Source organism: Bombina bombina, chromosome 4 (genome assembly GCF_027579735.1).
Source record: "Bombina bombina isolate aBomBom1 chromosome 4, aBomBom1.pri, whole genome shotgun sequence".
In the NCBI taxonomy this organism is placed as follows: Eukaryota; Metazoa; Chordata; class Amphibia; order Anura; family Bombinatoridae; genus Bombina; species Bombina bombina.
This window is the reverse complement of record NC_069502.1, coordinates 730,423,956-730,436,674: the sequence shown is the minus strand read 5'-3', so window position 1 is coordinate 730,436,674 and position 12,719 is coordinate 730,423,956. Positions and strand designations below refer to the sequence as shown.

At 35.8% G+C, this 12,719-nt stretch overlaps 1 protein-coding gene across 1 annotated transcript in view; it reads right to left on the bottom strand.

The window, feature by feature from the left end:
* Nucleotides 1-12,719, bottom strand: part of AGPAT4 (1-acylglycerol-3-phosphate O-acyltransferase 4) — a 290,880-nt gene that overhangs the window by 84,566 nt on the left and 193,595 nt on the right. The window contains exons 4-5 of the mRNA XM_053710931.1: nt 10,124-10,285; nt 2,668-2,821 (exon numbers count right to left, since the gene is read on the bottom strand). Of these exons, the coding sequence (XP_053566906.1) occupies nt 2,668-2,821; nt 10,124-10,285 (316 nt within the window). The remainder of the gene's footprint in view (nt 1-2,667; nt 2,822-10,123; nt 10,286-12,719) is intronic.

The window sequence follows — 12,719 nt, the reverse complement described above, 5'->3', positions numbered from 1 at the left end:
TAACTTTGTTGTCCAAAGAGGTGTATGTTCGGCCCTTAGAGGTATATTATGGGCTTACAGCATAGGATAGAATATGCAGATTCTTCCTCACTTCCAATGAAGTAGTTTGTCGATTAACCCGGGTTAAAAAATGCTGTATCAAGGATGCTTCAGATAAAAGCTGCAATGTCACTTCAACAAGTTACAAAGTAGAAATTTCCAAACAGCTGTTGGATTACGCGCAGCAACACCTCTTTGATTTCGAGGAGTGAGGTGTGACGTCAGACGCCGTCCGACACGTGAGCAGGTTTGCAGAGAACAGCTTGGGAGAGCGGTTGTTAGCCGCAACAACGGTCCAAGATTTGACCGAGACCTACCATCGGAATCCGGTAAAGTACCACTTACTAATCCCTGAAGGGCTGTCCGCACACTGTCACCATATATGAACTAGATGCCATATATGAACTCTGGTTATTATATTGGATAAATTACCAAAGTGTTTTACCTACGAGTGTTCCTCCTTGTCTTCATACCATTGCCGCCCTGTGTAAGATACACACGCTGCACAAACAGGACACTGTGCACGATTACCAGACCCATGATCTAGCAATGATCTAGCAAGGATTGTGCAAGATTGATTGGCTTTTTATCCTCTAAAGCTTTATTAACGTCTAAGAAATAATAACCTGCTATTTGCTTATCATTCTAATCCGCTTTTTATTAGCTATAATCCATTTGTTTGCATTTATAGTATAGGGAGACGTCCCTTTTTATTTTGTATCTACATTGTATTTTATTAAATATATATGTTTATTTTTATATTGGTGTTGTGATACTTTTAGCCTTTACAGGCGCACTTCTCTATCTTTAAGCTTAGCTTAAACTTTTGTGTGTATGGTTCCTTGACACATAACAGGGATTGTGTCTTTAGATAAGTGTATAGTACCCTTTCTTAGCGCATCTAATCATTTAACTGTAATTTAATTGTAACTTAGGTTAGGTTTTATTTTACAGGTATTTTAACTAGGAAGTTATTAAATAGTTAATAACTATTTAATCACTATTGTACCTAGTTAAAACAAATACAAACTTGCCTGTAAAATAAAAATAAACCCTAAACTAGATACAATGTAACTATTAGTTATATTGTAGCTAGCTTAGGATTTATTTTATAGGTAAGTATTTAGTTTTAAATAGGAATAATTTATTTCGATTTATTTAAATTATATTTAAGTTAGGGGGTGTTAGGGTTAGTGTTAGACTTAGGTTTAGGGGTTAATACATTTAATATAGTGGCGGCGGTATAGGGGGGGCAGATTAGGGGTTAATAAATATAATGTAGGTGGCGGTGGTGTAGGGGGGCAGATTAGGGGTTAATAAATATAATGTAGGTGGCGGCTGTGTCCGGGAGCGGCGGTTTAGGAGATAATTAATTTATTTAGTTGCAGAGGGGTCCGGGAGCGGCGCTTTAGGGGTTAAACACTTTATTTAGGTTCAGTGGGGTCCGGGAGCGGCAGGATAGGGGGTTAATAACTTTATGTAGGTGGCGGTGGTATAGGGGGCGGGAGATTAGGGGTTAATATGTATAATGTAGGTGGCGGTGGGCTCCGTGAGCGGCGGTTTAGGGGTTAAAACATTTATTAGAGTTGCGTTGGGCTCCGGGAGCGGCAGTTTAGGGGTTAAACACTTTATTTAGTTGCGGTGAGCTCCAGGAGCGGAGGTTTAGGGGGTAAACAGTATAGTATAGTGTGGGTGTTTAGTGACAGGGTACCAAGAAAGCTGAAAAAAAGCTGAAGAGCAGCGAGATCGATGACTGTTAGTTAACAACAGTCCGCTGCTCATCACCCCGTACTTGGTGCGCGGCTTTTTGACAGCTTTTTTGATAACTTTGGAGAACGTATTCAGGTCTGCGGCAGCGATGTTAAGCGATCTTAGGGGAGCGTATTGGTGCCGTCGAATGCAGGTAAGTTGACAGGTTGATAAATAGAGGCCAATGTGTTCTTCATTGCTGCTTCTTCATCAAAAGGGACACCAAGAGAATAAAGCAAATTAGATAATAGAAGTAAATTGGAAAGTGCTTTAATTTAAAATTGTATGCTTTGATTCATAAAGGAAATATTTTGGGTTTCATATCCCTTTCATTTTTTTTATTTTGTCATTTCTGTAGAGCATTTAATTTTAAGTTAACTTCTATTATCAATTTTTTTTATTCTGATTTAAAAAATCTGTAAACTGTGTGTGTGTGTATATATATATATATATATATATATATATACATATATATATATATATTATATATATATTTATTTATTTATTAGTAACCAATCACTAGTTAGGATAGCATATAAAAATTAGCATAACATGAAGGGCATCTACACTGTCTTGAGTAAGGCTCCATAGGAGCTGAAACGCGTCAGACCGAGCCCAATACAGCTCTCCTATCAGCCCCACCATCATAGCCATATCTACCCTTTAAACTATTGCTGTTATGTTTTAACCTGGATCCTGAATAAAGTGGACATTATCGTTTTGAGCTATTGGTCCTGACTCCTCTTTCCTTTATATATATATATATATATATATATATATATATATATATATATATATATATATATATATATATATATATACACACACACACACATACACAGTAGTTTATAAAAATGGCCTTCGTGTTGCTTTCCTTACCTACATTTCTCAAACATTGCACAGTAATGGTGAATCCTTTTGTTCGTGGCAGTAGATGGTACTTCAGCTTGGGAAGGCCTTTGGCTTCTGCTACTTGCATACTGATTATGCGCTTTTTCTCTGTGAATCGGGTGCCTTCACAATGAATTAAAAACTAAAAAGTGACAAAAATCTCAAAATTAAAAAGTACCTTTTATACAGAAAATGGCTAACTCATATCTAACAGCCACAAAGAAAACAATTTGAGATGCTGTTTTGTTCTTTTGTTTTAAATTCAGTTCAAGTTTTCTATACCTTCACATATTTCTAATGTACTGTGACTCTGTTTCTTGTTTCTTTTTAAACAAGAAACCCAACATTTTACTTTTATGTATCAAATAGAGAATATAATTTTAAACTATTCCAATTTACTGGTATTATCTCATTTGCTTAAAGGGACACTGAACCCAAATTTTTTCTTTTGTGATTCAGATAGAGCATGCAATTTTAAGCAACTTTCTAATTTACTCCTATAATCAATTATTCTTCGTTCTCTTGCTATCTTCATTTGATAAAGAAGGCATCTAAGCTAAGGAGCCAGACGGTTTTTGGTTTAGCACCCTGGACAGCACTTGTTTATTAATGGGTGAATTTATCCACCATTCAGCAAGAACAACCCAGGTTGTTAACAAAAAATGGTGAACAACCATTCTTGCTTTTCAAATTAAGATACCAAGGCCTAGATTTGGAGTTTGGCGTTAGCCGTGAAAACCAGCGTTAGAGGCTCCTAACGCTGGTTTTAGGCTACCGCCGGTATTTGGAGTCAGTGATTAAAGGGTCTAACGCTCACTTTTCAGCCGCGACTTTTCCATACCGCAGATCCCCTTACGTCAATTGCGTATCCTATCTTTTCAATGGGATCTTTCTAACGCCGGTATTTAGAGTCGTTTCTGAAGTGAGCGTTAGAGCTCTAACGACAAAACTCCAGCCGCAGGAAAATAGCAGGAGTTAAGAGCTTTCTGGGCTAACGCCGGTTCATAAAGCTCTTAACTACTGTACCCTAAAGTACACTAACACCCATAAACTACCTATGTACCCCTAAACCGAGGTCCCCCCACATCGCCGCCACTCGATTAAATTTTTTTAACCCCTAATCTGCCGACCGCCACCTACGTTTTACTTATGTACCCCTAATCTGCTGCCCCTAACCCCACCGAGCCCTGTATTACATTTATTAACCCCTAACCTGCCCCCCACAACGTCGCCGCCAGCTACTTACAATAATTAACCCCTAATCTGCCGACCGCAAAGCGCCGCCACCTACGTTATACTTATGTACCCCTAATCTGCTGCCCCTAACACCGCCGACCCCTAGATTATATTTATTAACCCCTAATCTGCCCCCCTCAACGTCGCCGACACCTGCCTACACTTATTAACCCCTAATCTGCCGAGCGGACCTGAGCGCTACTATAATAAAGTTATTAACCCCTAATCCGCCTCACTAACCCTATCATAAATAGTATTAACCCCTAATCTGCCCTCCCTAACATCGCCGACGCCTACCTTCAATTATTAACCCCTAATCTGCCGACCGGAGCTCATTGCTACTATAATAAATGGATTAACCCCTAAAGCTAAGTCTAACCCTAACACTAACACCCCCCTAACTTAAATATAATTTAAATCTTACGAAATTAATTAACTCTTATTAAATAAATTATTCCTATTTAAAGCTAAATACTTACCTGTAAAATAAACCCTAATATAGCTACAATATAAATTATAATCATATTGTAGCTATTTTAGGATTAATATTTATTTTACAGGCAACTTGGTAATTATTTTAACCAGGTACAATAGCTATTAAATAGTTAAGAACTATTTAATAGTTACCTAGTTAAAATAATAACAAAATTACCTGTAAAATAAGTCCTAACCTAAGTTATAATTAAACCTAACACTACCCTATCAATAAATTAATTAAATAAACTACCTACAATTACCTACAATTAACCTAACACTACACTATCAATAAATAAATTAAATACAATTGCTACAAATAACTACAATTACATAAACTAACTAAAGTACAAAAAATAAAAAAGAACTAAGTTACAAAAAATAAAAAAATATTTACCAACATAAAAAAAATATTACAACAATTTTAAACTAATTACACCTACTCTAAGCCCCCTAATAAAATAACAAAGACCCCCAAAATAAAAAATTCCCTACCCTATTCTAAATTAATAAATGTAAAACCTCTTTTACCTTACCAGCCCTGAACAGGGCCCTTTGCGGGGCATGCCCCAAGAAAATCAGCTCTTTTGCCTGTAAAAAAAACATACAATACCCCCCTCCAACATTACAACCCACCACCCACATACCCCTAATCTAACCCAAACCCCCCTTCAATAAACCTAACACTAAGCCCCTGAAGATCTTCCTACCTTGTCTTCACCATCCAGGTATCACCGATCCGTCCTGGCATCCGGTGCTGAAGAGGTCCAGAAGAGGGTCCAAAGTCTTCCTCCTATCCGGCAAGAAGAGGACATCCGGACCGGCAAACATCTTCTCCAAGCGGCATCTTCGATCTTCTTCCATCCGGTGCGGAGCAGGTCCATCTTGAAGACCTCCATCGCGGATCCATCCTTCTTCTCCGACGACTAGACGACGAATGACGGTTCCTTTAAATGACGTCATCCAAGATAGGATTCTATCAGCCAATCGGAATTAAGGTAGGAATATTCTGATTGGCTGATGGAATCAGCCAATCAGAATCAAGTTCAATCCTATCAGCCAATCAGATTGAGCTCGCATTCTATTGGCTGTTCCGATCAGCCAATATTCTGATTCTGATTGGCTGATTCCATCAGCCAATCAGAATATTCCTACCTTAATTCCGATTGGCTGATAGAATCCTATCAGCCAATTGGAATTCGAGGGACGCCATCTTGGATGACGTCCCTTAAAGGAACCGTCATTCGTCGGGAGACGCCGGAAGAAGAGGATGGATCCGCGTCGGCTGCTTCAAGATAGACCTGCTCCGCACCAGATGGAAGAAGATCGAAGATGCCGCTTGGAGAAGATGTTTGCCGGTCCGGATGTCCTCTTCTTGCCGGATAGGAGGAAGACTTTGGACCCTCTTGTGGACCTCTTCAGCACCGGATGCCAGGACGGATCGGTGATACCTGGATGGTGAAGACAAGGTAGGAAGATCTTCAGGGGCTTAGTGTTAGGTTTATTTAAGGGGGGTTTGGGTTAGATTAGGGGTATGTGGGTGGTGGGTTGTAATGTTGGGGGGGGGGGTATTGTATGTGTTTTTTTTTACAGGCAAAAGAGCTGAAATTCTTGGGGCATGCCCCGCAAAGGGCCCTGTTCAGGGCTGGTAAGGTAAAAGAGCTTTTAACTTTTTTAATTTAGAATAGGGTAGGGCATTTTTTATTTTGGGGGGCTTTGTTATTTTATTAGGGGGCTTAGAGTAGGTGTAATTAGTTTAAAATTGTTGTAATAATTTTCTTATGTTTGTAAATATTTTTTTATTTTTTGTAACTTAGTTCTTTTTTATTTTTTGTACTTTAGTTAGTTTATGTAATTGTAGTTATTTGTAGCAATTGTATTTAATTTATTTATTGATAGTGTAGTGTTAGGTTAATTGTAGGTAATTGTAGGTAGTTTATTTAATTAATTTATTGATAGGGTAGTGTTAGGTTTAATTATAACTTAGGTTATGATTTATTTTACAGGTAAATTTGTTATTATTTTAACTAGGTAACTATTAAATAGTTCTTAACTATTTAATAGCTATTGTACCTGGTTAAAATAATTACAAAGTTGCCTGTAAAATAAATATTAATCCTAAAATAGCTATAATATAATTATAATTTATATTGTAGCTATATTAGGATTTATTTTACAGGTAAGTATTTAGCTTTAAATAGGAATAATTTATTTAATAAGAGTTAATTAATTTCGTTAGATTTAAATTATATTTAATTTAGGGGGGTGTTAGTGTTAGGGTTAGACTTAGCTTTAGGGGTTAATCCATTTATTATAGTAGCGATGAGCTCCGGTCGTCAGATTAGGGGTTAATAATTGAAGGTAGGTGTCGGCGATGTTAGGGAGGGCAGATTAGGGGTTATTACTATTTATGATAGGGTTAGTGAGTTAATAACTTTATTATAGTAGCGCTCAGGTCCGCTCGGCAGATTAGGGGTTAATAAGTGTAGGCAGGTGTCGGCGACGTTGAGGGGGGCAGATTAGGGGTTAATAAATATAATCTAGGGGTCGGCGGTGTTAGGGGCAGCAGATTAGGGGTACATAGGGATAACGTAGGTTGCGGCGGTTTACGGAGCGGCAGATCAGGGGTTAAAAAAAATATGCAGGGGTCAGCGATAGCGGGGGTGGCAGATTAGGGGTTAATAAGTGTAAGGATAGGGGTGTTTAGACTCGGGGTACATGTTAGGGTGTTAGGTGCAGACGTAGGAAGTGTTTCCCCATAGGAAACAATGGGGCTGCGTTAGGAGCTGAACGCTGCTTTTTTGCAGGTGTTAGGTTTTTTTTCAGCTCAAACAGCCCCATTGTTTCCTATGGGGATATCGTGCACGAGCACGTTTTTGAGGCTGGCCGCGTCCGTAAGCAACTCTGGTATCGAGAGTTGCATTTGCGGTAAAAATGCTCTACGCTCCTTTTTTGGAGCCTAACGCAGCATTTGTTTGAACTCTCGATACCAGAGTTAAATTTATGGTGCGGCCAGAAAAAAGCCCGCGGAGCGTTAACAGCCCATCTACCGCCAAACTCCAAATCTAGGCCCAAGAGAATTAAGAGAATTTGATAATATGAGTAAATTAGAAAGATGCTTAAAATCACATGCTCTATCTGAATCACAAAAGAAAAAATGTGGGTTCGGTGTCCCTTTAATTCTTTAGATATCCTTTGTTAAGAAATAGCAATGCATATGGATGAGCCAATCACATGAGGCATCTATGTATAGCAACCAATCAGCAACTACTGAGCCTATTTAAATATGGTAAAAAAAAAAAAAAAAGATATCAAAAGAATGAACCAAATAAGATAAGTACATTGGAAAGTTGTTTAAAATAACATGCACTTTCTAGATCATGAAAGAAAAAAATTGGGTTTCATGTCCCTTTAATTTATACAATCAATTTACCACAAATGATTATACATTTTTATACTTCTCTCACTAATAATAACTGTTTGGTCACCTTATTTTAAAACAGTTAAGTTACAGTGTTAAATTAAAAGGTGAATGTGATGTACCATTAAAAAGAAAATACTAATATGGAATAATAATTATAATGGTTTTGTTGTAATGTGACATCACAGCTTTTTGTTAAAGAAATAGCATTCAACATGCAGACTTTTATAGCTGTCAGAAAATGTTCAGTATTAAATTATGCTTTTAAGAGATGATAAAAATAATTTAAATATCTATTTAAAATGAAATAGGTGCTACTCAAGAACAAAAACTGTAAAAAATTATAAAAATATAGGTCACTGTGTGTATATATTTGTAGAAAGCAATTGCTACATTGTGGATCATTCTGGTTTGCATTTTATGTTAAAGGGACACTGAGCCCAAATTTTTTTCTTTCGTGATTCAGACAGAGCATGCCATTTTAAGCAACTTTCTAATTTACTCCTATTATCACATTTTCTTCATTCTCTTGGTATCTTTATTTGAAATGCAAGAATGTAAGTTTAGATGCCGGACCATTTTTTGTTGAACAACCTGGGTTGTTCTTGCTGATTGGTGGATAAATTCATCCACCAATAAAAAAAAGTGCTTTCCAGAGTTCTGAACCCCCCCAAAAAAGCTTAGATGCCTTCTTTTTCAAATAAAGATAGCAAGAGAACAAAGAAAATGTGATAATAGGAGTCAATTAGAAAGTTGCTTAAAATTGCATGCTCTATCTAATTAACGGGAAAAAAATTGGGTTCAGTGTCCCTTTAAGCAAATTAATGATTCTGCTTCATAGAGTGCTATAGAATTTTTTGGCGCTATACAAATAAATAATAATAATAATAATAGATCATACTTAGAGACAGGAAAGCTATCAATTATTGGCTAGGGGACAGATTAGATTGCTAGCTGAAAAACAGTCCTTAAAGAGGCAGTGTACACCAGTTTTAATATAACTGCATGTAATAGACACTACTATAAAGAAGAATATGCACATACACTGATCTAGGAATGCAATATAAAACTGTATAAAAACTTACTTAAAAGCTCCCAGTTTAGTACTGTTGATGAGGTTAGGCTGGGACACTCAGTGAAAGGGGCTAGTAAAACAGTAAGAGCAGACACTATCCCCCTCCCCTGCATATGAAAAGACAAATTCCACAAACAGGAGCCAGGGGGAGTCTGTAAACACGTGTACATCTGACACTTTGGGGCTTGTTAGGAGTCTGAAAATCAGCACAATGTTATTAAAAAATAAGCAAACCTATACATTGTTACAAAAGCACTCCCAGAGAGGCTATATAGATGGATCATATACAAAAACTTTATGCAAAGAAAAATCTAGTGTACAATGTCCCTTTAACAACATTCTTTAGACTACTGTTCTTCCCCGATACTAAGTTACGGGAAGGGGAGGTTTGAAGATATCACTAAATACATGTACATGAACTGCCTGACTCACTGCTGCAAATACAACCGATGTAACAAGTTACCCCAACCTTATGTCTCTGCACCCTTAAACTATAGACTGTGAGCTCTCCGGAGCAGGGCCCTCTTCCTCCTGTACTAGATTTGTTTAGTTTTGTTATGTTTTGTTTTTTATCACAAATCTTTGTCATTGTATACCCCTATCATTGTACCCAGCGCTACGGAATTTGGCGGCGCTTTACAAATAAATGATAATAATAATAATAAAATGAACCAATACAGGTAAAAAACTTTTATCTAAACTGCTTGGGACTGAAAAAGGTTTCGATGTTGGAAAATTTGTATCTTTAAAATGGGATAGTTTGGAGAGGGGATGAAATCAAGTGTAAACAACATCTTATGTTATTTAGGTAATATTTACATGTCATAATACAGCTTATACATGTAACCTAATGGTAGTTTTATAATTTTGTATACATAGTACCCTCAGAAGATAGTAAGTACTGTACTAGGAAAGGTAAGAGGTGTTGTTTTAAATAAATATTCACTATATATATATATATATATATATATATATATATATATATATATATATATATATATATATATATATATATATATATATATATATATATATACAGTAAATATAGATATATACACAAATACATACACACACACACATATAAATATATATATATATACACAAACACATACACACACATATATATATATCCATACATAAACCACACAGACCTGAAGAAGCCAGTATAATCACATAAGCACAGTAAAATAAATTCTGTGTTCATAAAATATTTGAGTTAATGTACACCATTTACTTACCCAGAATTTTTTAGGGTAATCCCTAAGATTATGTAAACCCTGCATAACTGTCTTCCGGTCTTCTTCCCATTTTCTCTTGCAGAATACAATCTCAAGAAAATACCACATCCACCCAATAACAGGGACGTAGGAAAGTTCCTTCTTTGCCAATACTTTTGAACTCTAGCAAATTAAAAAAAACACAAAGACAAGGCAACATATTTACTCTCCATTTCCTATTATTTAAATCATTTACTGTATCATTCTTCTTTGGTAACGCACTGAGATGTCATCATTTTCTACCAAGGGAAGGGCTGATGCAAGTTATTCAAACTGAGTAAATGGGATGTTTAGTAGAAAAATTATTTGTACAAGTGGATTTTTATGCTGTACCTTAAACAGGATTTTAAAAGGGACACTCAAGTCAAAATTAAACTTTCATGATTCAGATATAACAAACATTTGCGATTTTAAACAACTTTCTATTTTACTTCTATTAACAAAATGTGCATTTTTTATATTTACACTTTTGGTTTACCAGCTCCTACTGAGCATGTGCAAGAATTCACAGAATATACCTATATGCATTTGTGATTGGCTGATGGCTGTCACATGATACAGGAGGAGTGGAAATAGACATCAATTTTAAATTTGTCAGCAAAAAAATCTACTACTCATTTGGAGTTGAGACTTAATGCTATTGCATTGTCGTTTTGTCATGCATTTGTTGAATATGCAAATGTATTGTATTTACTAGTCCTTTAAGAGTATTCAACTGCAAAAATGCAGAGAATAATTAGTTCCTGTCATTTTCACACACGTGGAAAAATTACACACAGGTTAATTTTTTCTAGGAAGATAAAAATCTAAATCCCCTTCCCACGTTATCTATATAATAACACCAGGTTTTCCTATTGGTTGAAACAGAAGTGGAAAGACTACTGTACGCACAACTTTGCATATCTTAATAAAGTTGAAACTTTTTGGGAAGCATCTAAATCGGTGCTAAGGGGAGAAATTAAGTCATATGTAAGTACTAGGAAAAAGAAAGCACTTGCCAGGGAAAGACAATTATCCAATCAGGTCAAAAACGCGTATAAGAAGTTCTATAATAATCCATCAGATATAAACTGGGGGAACTATAATAAAGCTAGACAGGAAAGGGATATTGTATTAAAACAAAAATCCCAGGAAGAAGAGCAAAAGATTAAAATAAAGTTTAAAGGATTTCATGGCTGCTCGGCCAAATATTTGGCCAGTATAATTAAAAATAGAAAGAAGAAAATTTTCATATTAGCAATTAAAGATGGTGACCAGAGGTTTACAGATTCTAGAGATATCAGCAAGTTATTCTTTAATTATTATCAGCAACTTTATACTAACACTAGTGGTGATAATCTTAACCAAGAAAACTTCTGGTCACAAGTTACAATACCTCAAATCACAGAGGAACAACTGACAGCCCTGAATACACCCATTACCTTACAAGAGATAGTCAAGGCAATTAATAAGGCTAACTTGAATAAGGCAGCAGGTCCAGACTGTCTACCGGTAGAATATTTGAAAATCTTGGTAGAAGAGGTCAGCCCGATATTAGAAAAACTTTTTAATAGTTATTTTGTACATAATACCCCAATATCTGTTTATTTCTCAGCGGCAAATATTACGTTAATACCAAAAAAAAGTAAAAACATGGAAGATCTAGCATCATACAGACCAATATCGGTCTTAAATGCAGACTTTAAAATTTTAACATCAATTGTGGCTGCCAGATTAATGAACTGTCTTGATAAAATCATTCATCCGGACCAAACTGACTTCATGGCATCAAGAAAATCATCAAAAAACATACGTAAAGTTATAACTTTCTTAGATTATATATGGAATATAAAGAACATTAAAGGGAAATAAACAAAATTTGATACAGCTTTGCTAACACTTGATGCCGAGAAGGCCTTTGATTCAATCGAATGGGAGTATCTTTTCAAAGCATTGGAAAGATTTGGATTTAAAAATCATTTTGTTCACTTTATATATAATCTATATAAGAATCCAATATCTTTCCTTTTAATTAACGGATCATTAACTAAGGCAATTTCACTAAGAAAAGGTACGAGACAGGGCTGTCCACTTTCCCCTTTACTTTTTAATATCGCTCTCGAACCTCTGGCCATCTGGTTAAGAAAGGTATGTATAGGGACCCCTATAGTTACACATGCATTAAAAATTATTTTATATGCAGATGATATTATTATTTTTTTATATAATACTTCGCAGGTAATACCCCTAATCTTAACATGTTTAAATCTTTTTAGCACCTTTTCAGGATATAAAATAAACTATACTAAAAGTGAATTAATGTGGCTTCAGAAGACTAGATATAGTATCCGGGAAATCCCATTTAAAGTTGTTGATACTCTTATATATCTAGGTCTATACCTACATAAAAATCCTCAGAACTGGTATAATCTAAATTATCAAATGCTTATTCAAAAGATCAAGACAAACCTAGAAATTTGGACAGCTTTCCCGCTGTCTATAACAGCAAGAGTTAGCCTAGTAAAAACGATCATTTTCCCACAACTCTTATATCCCTTACAGAATCTCCCTCTACTTT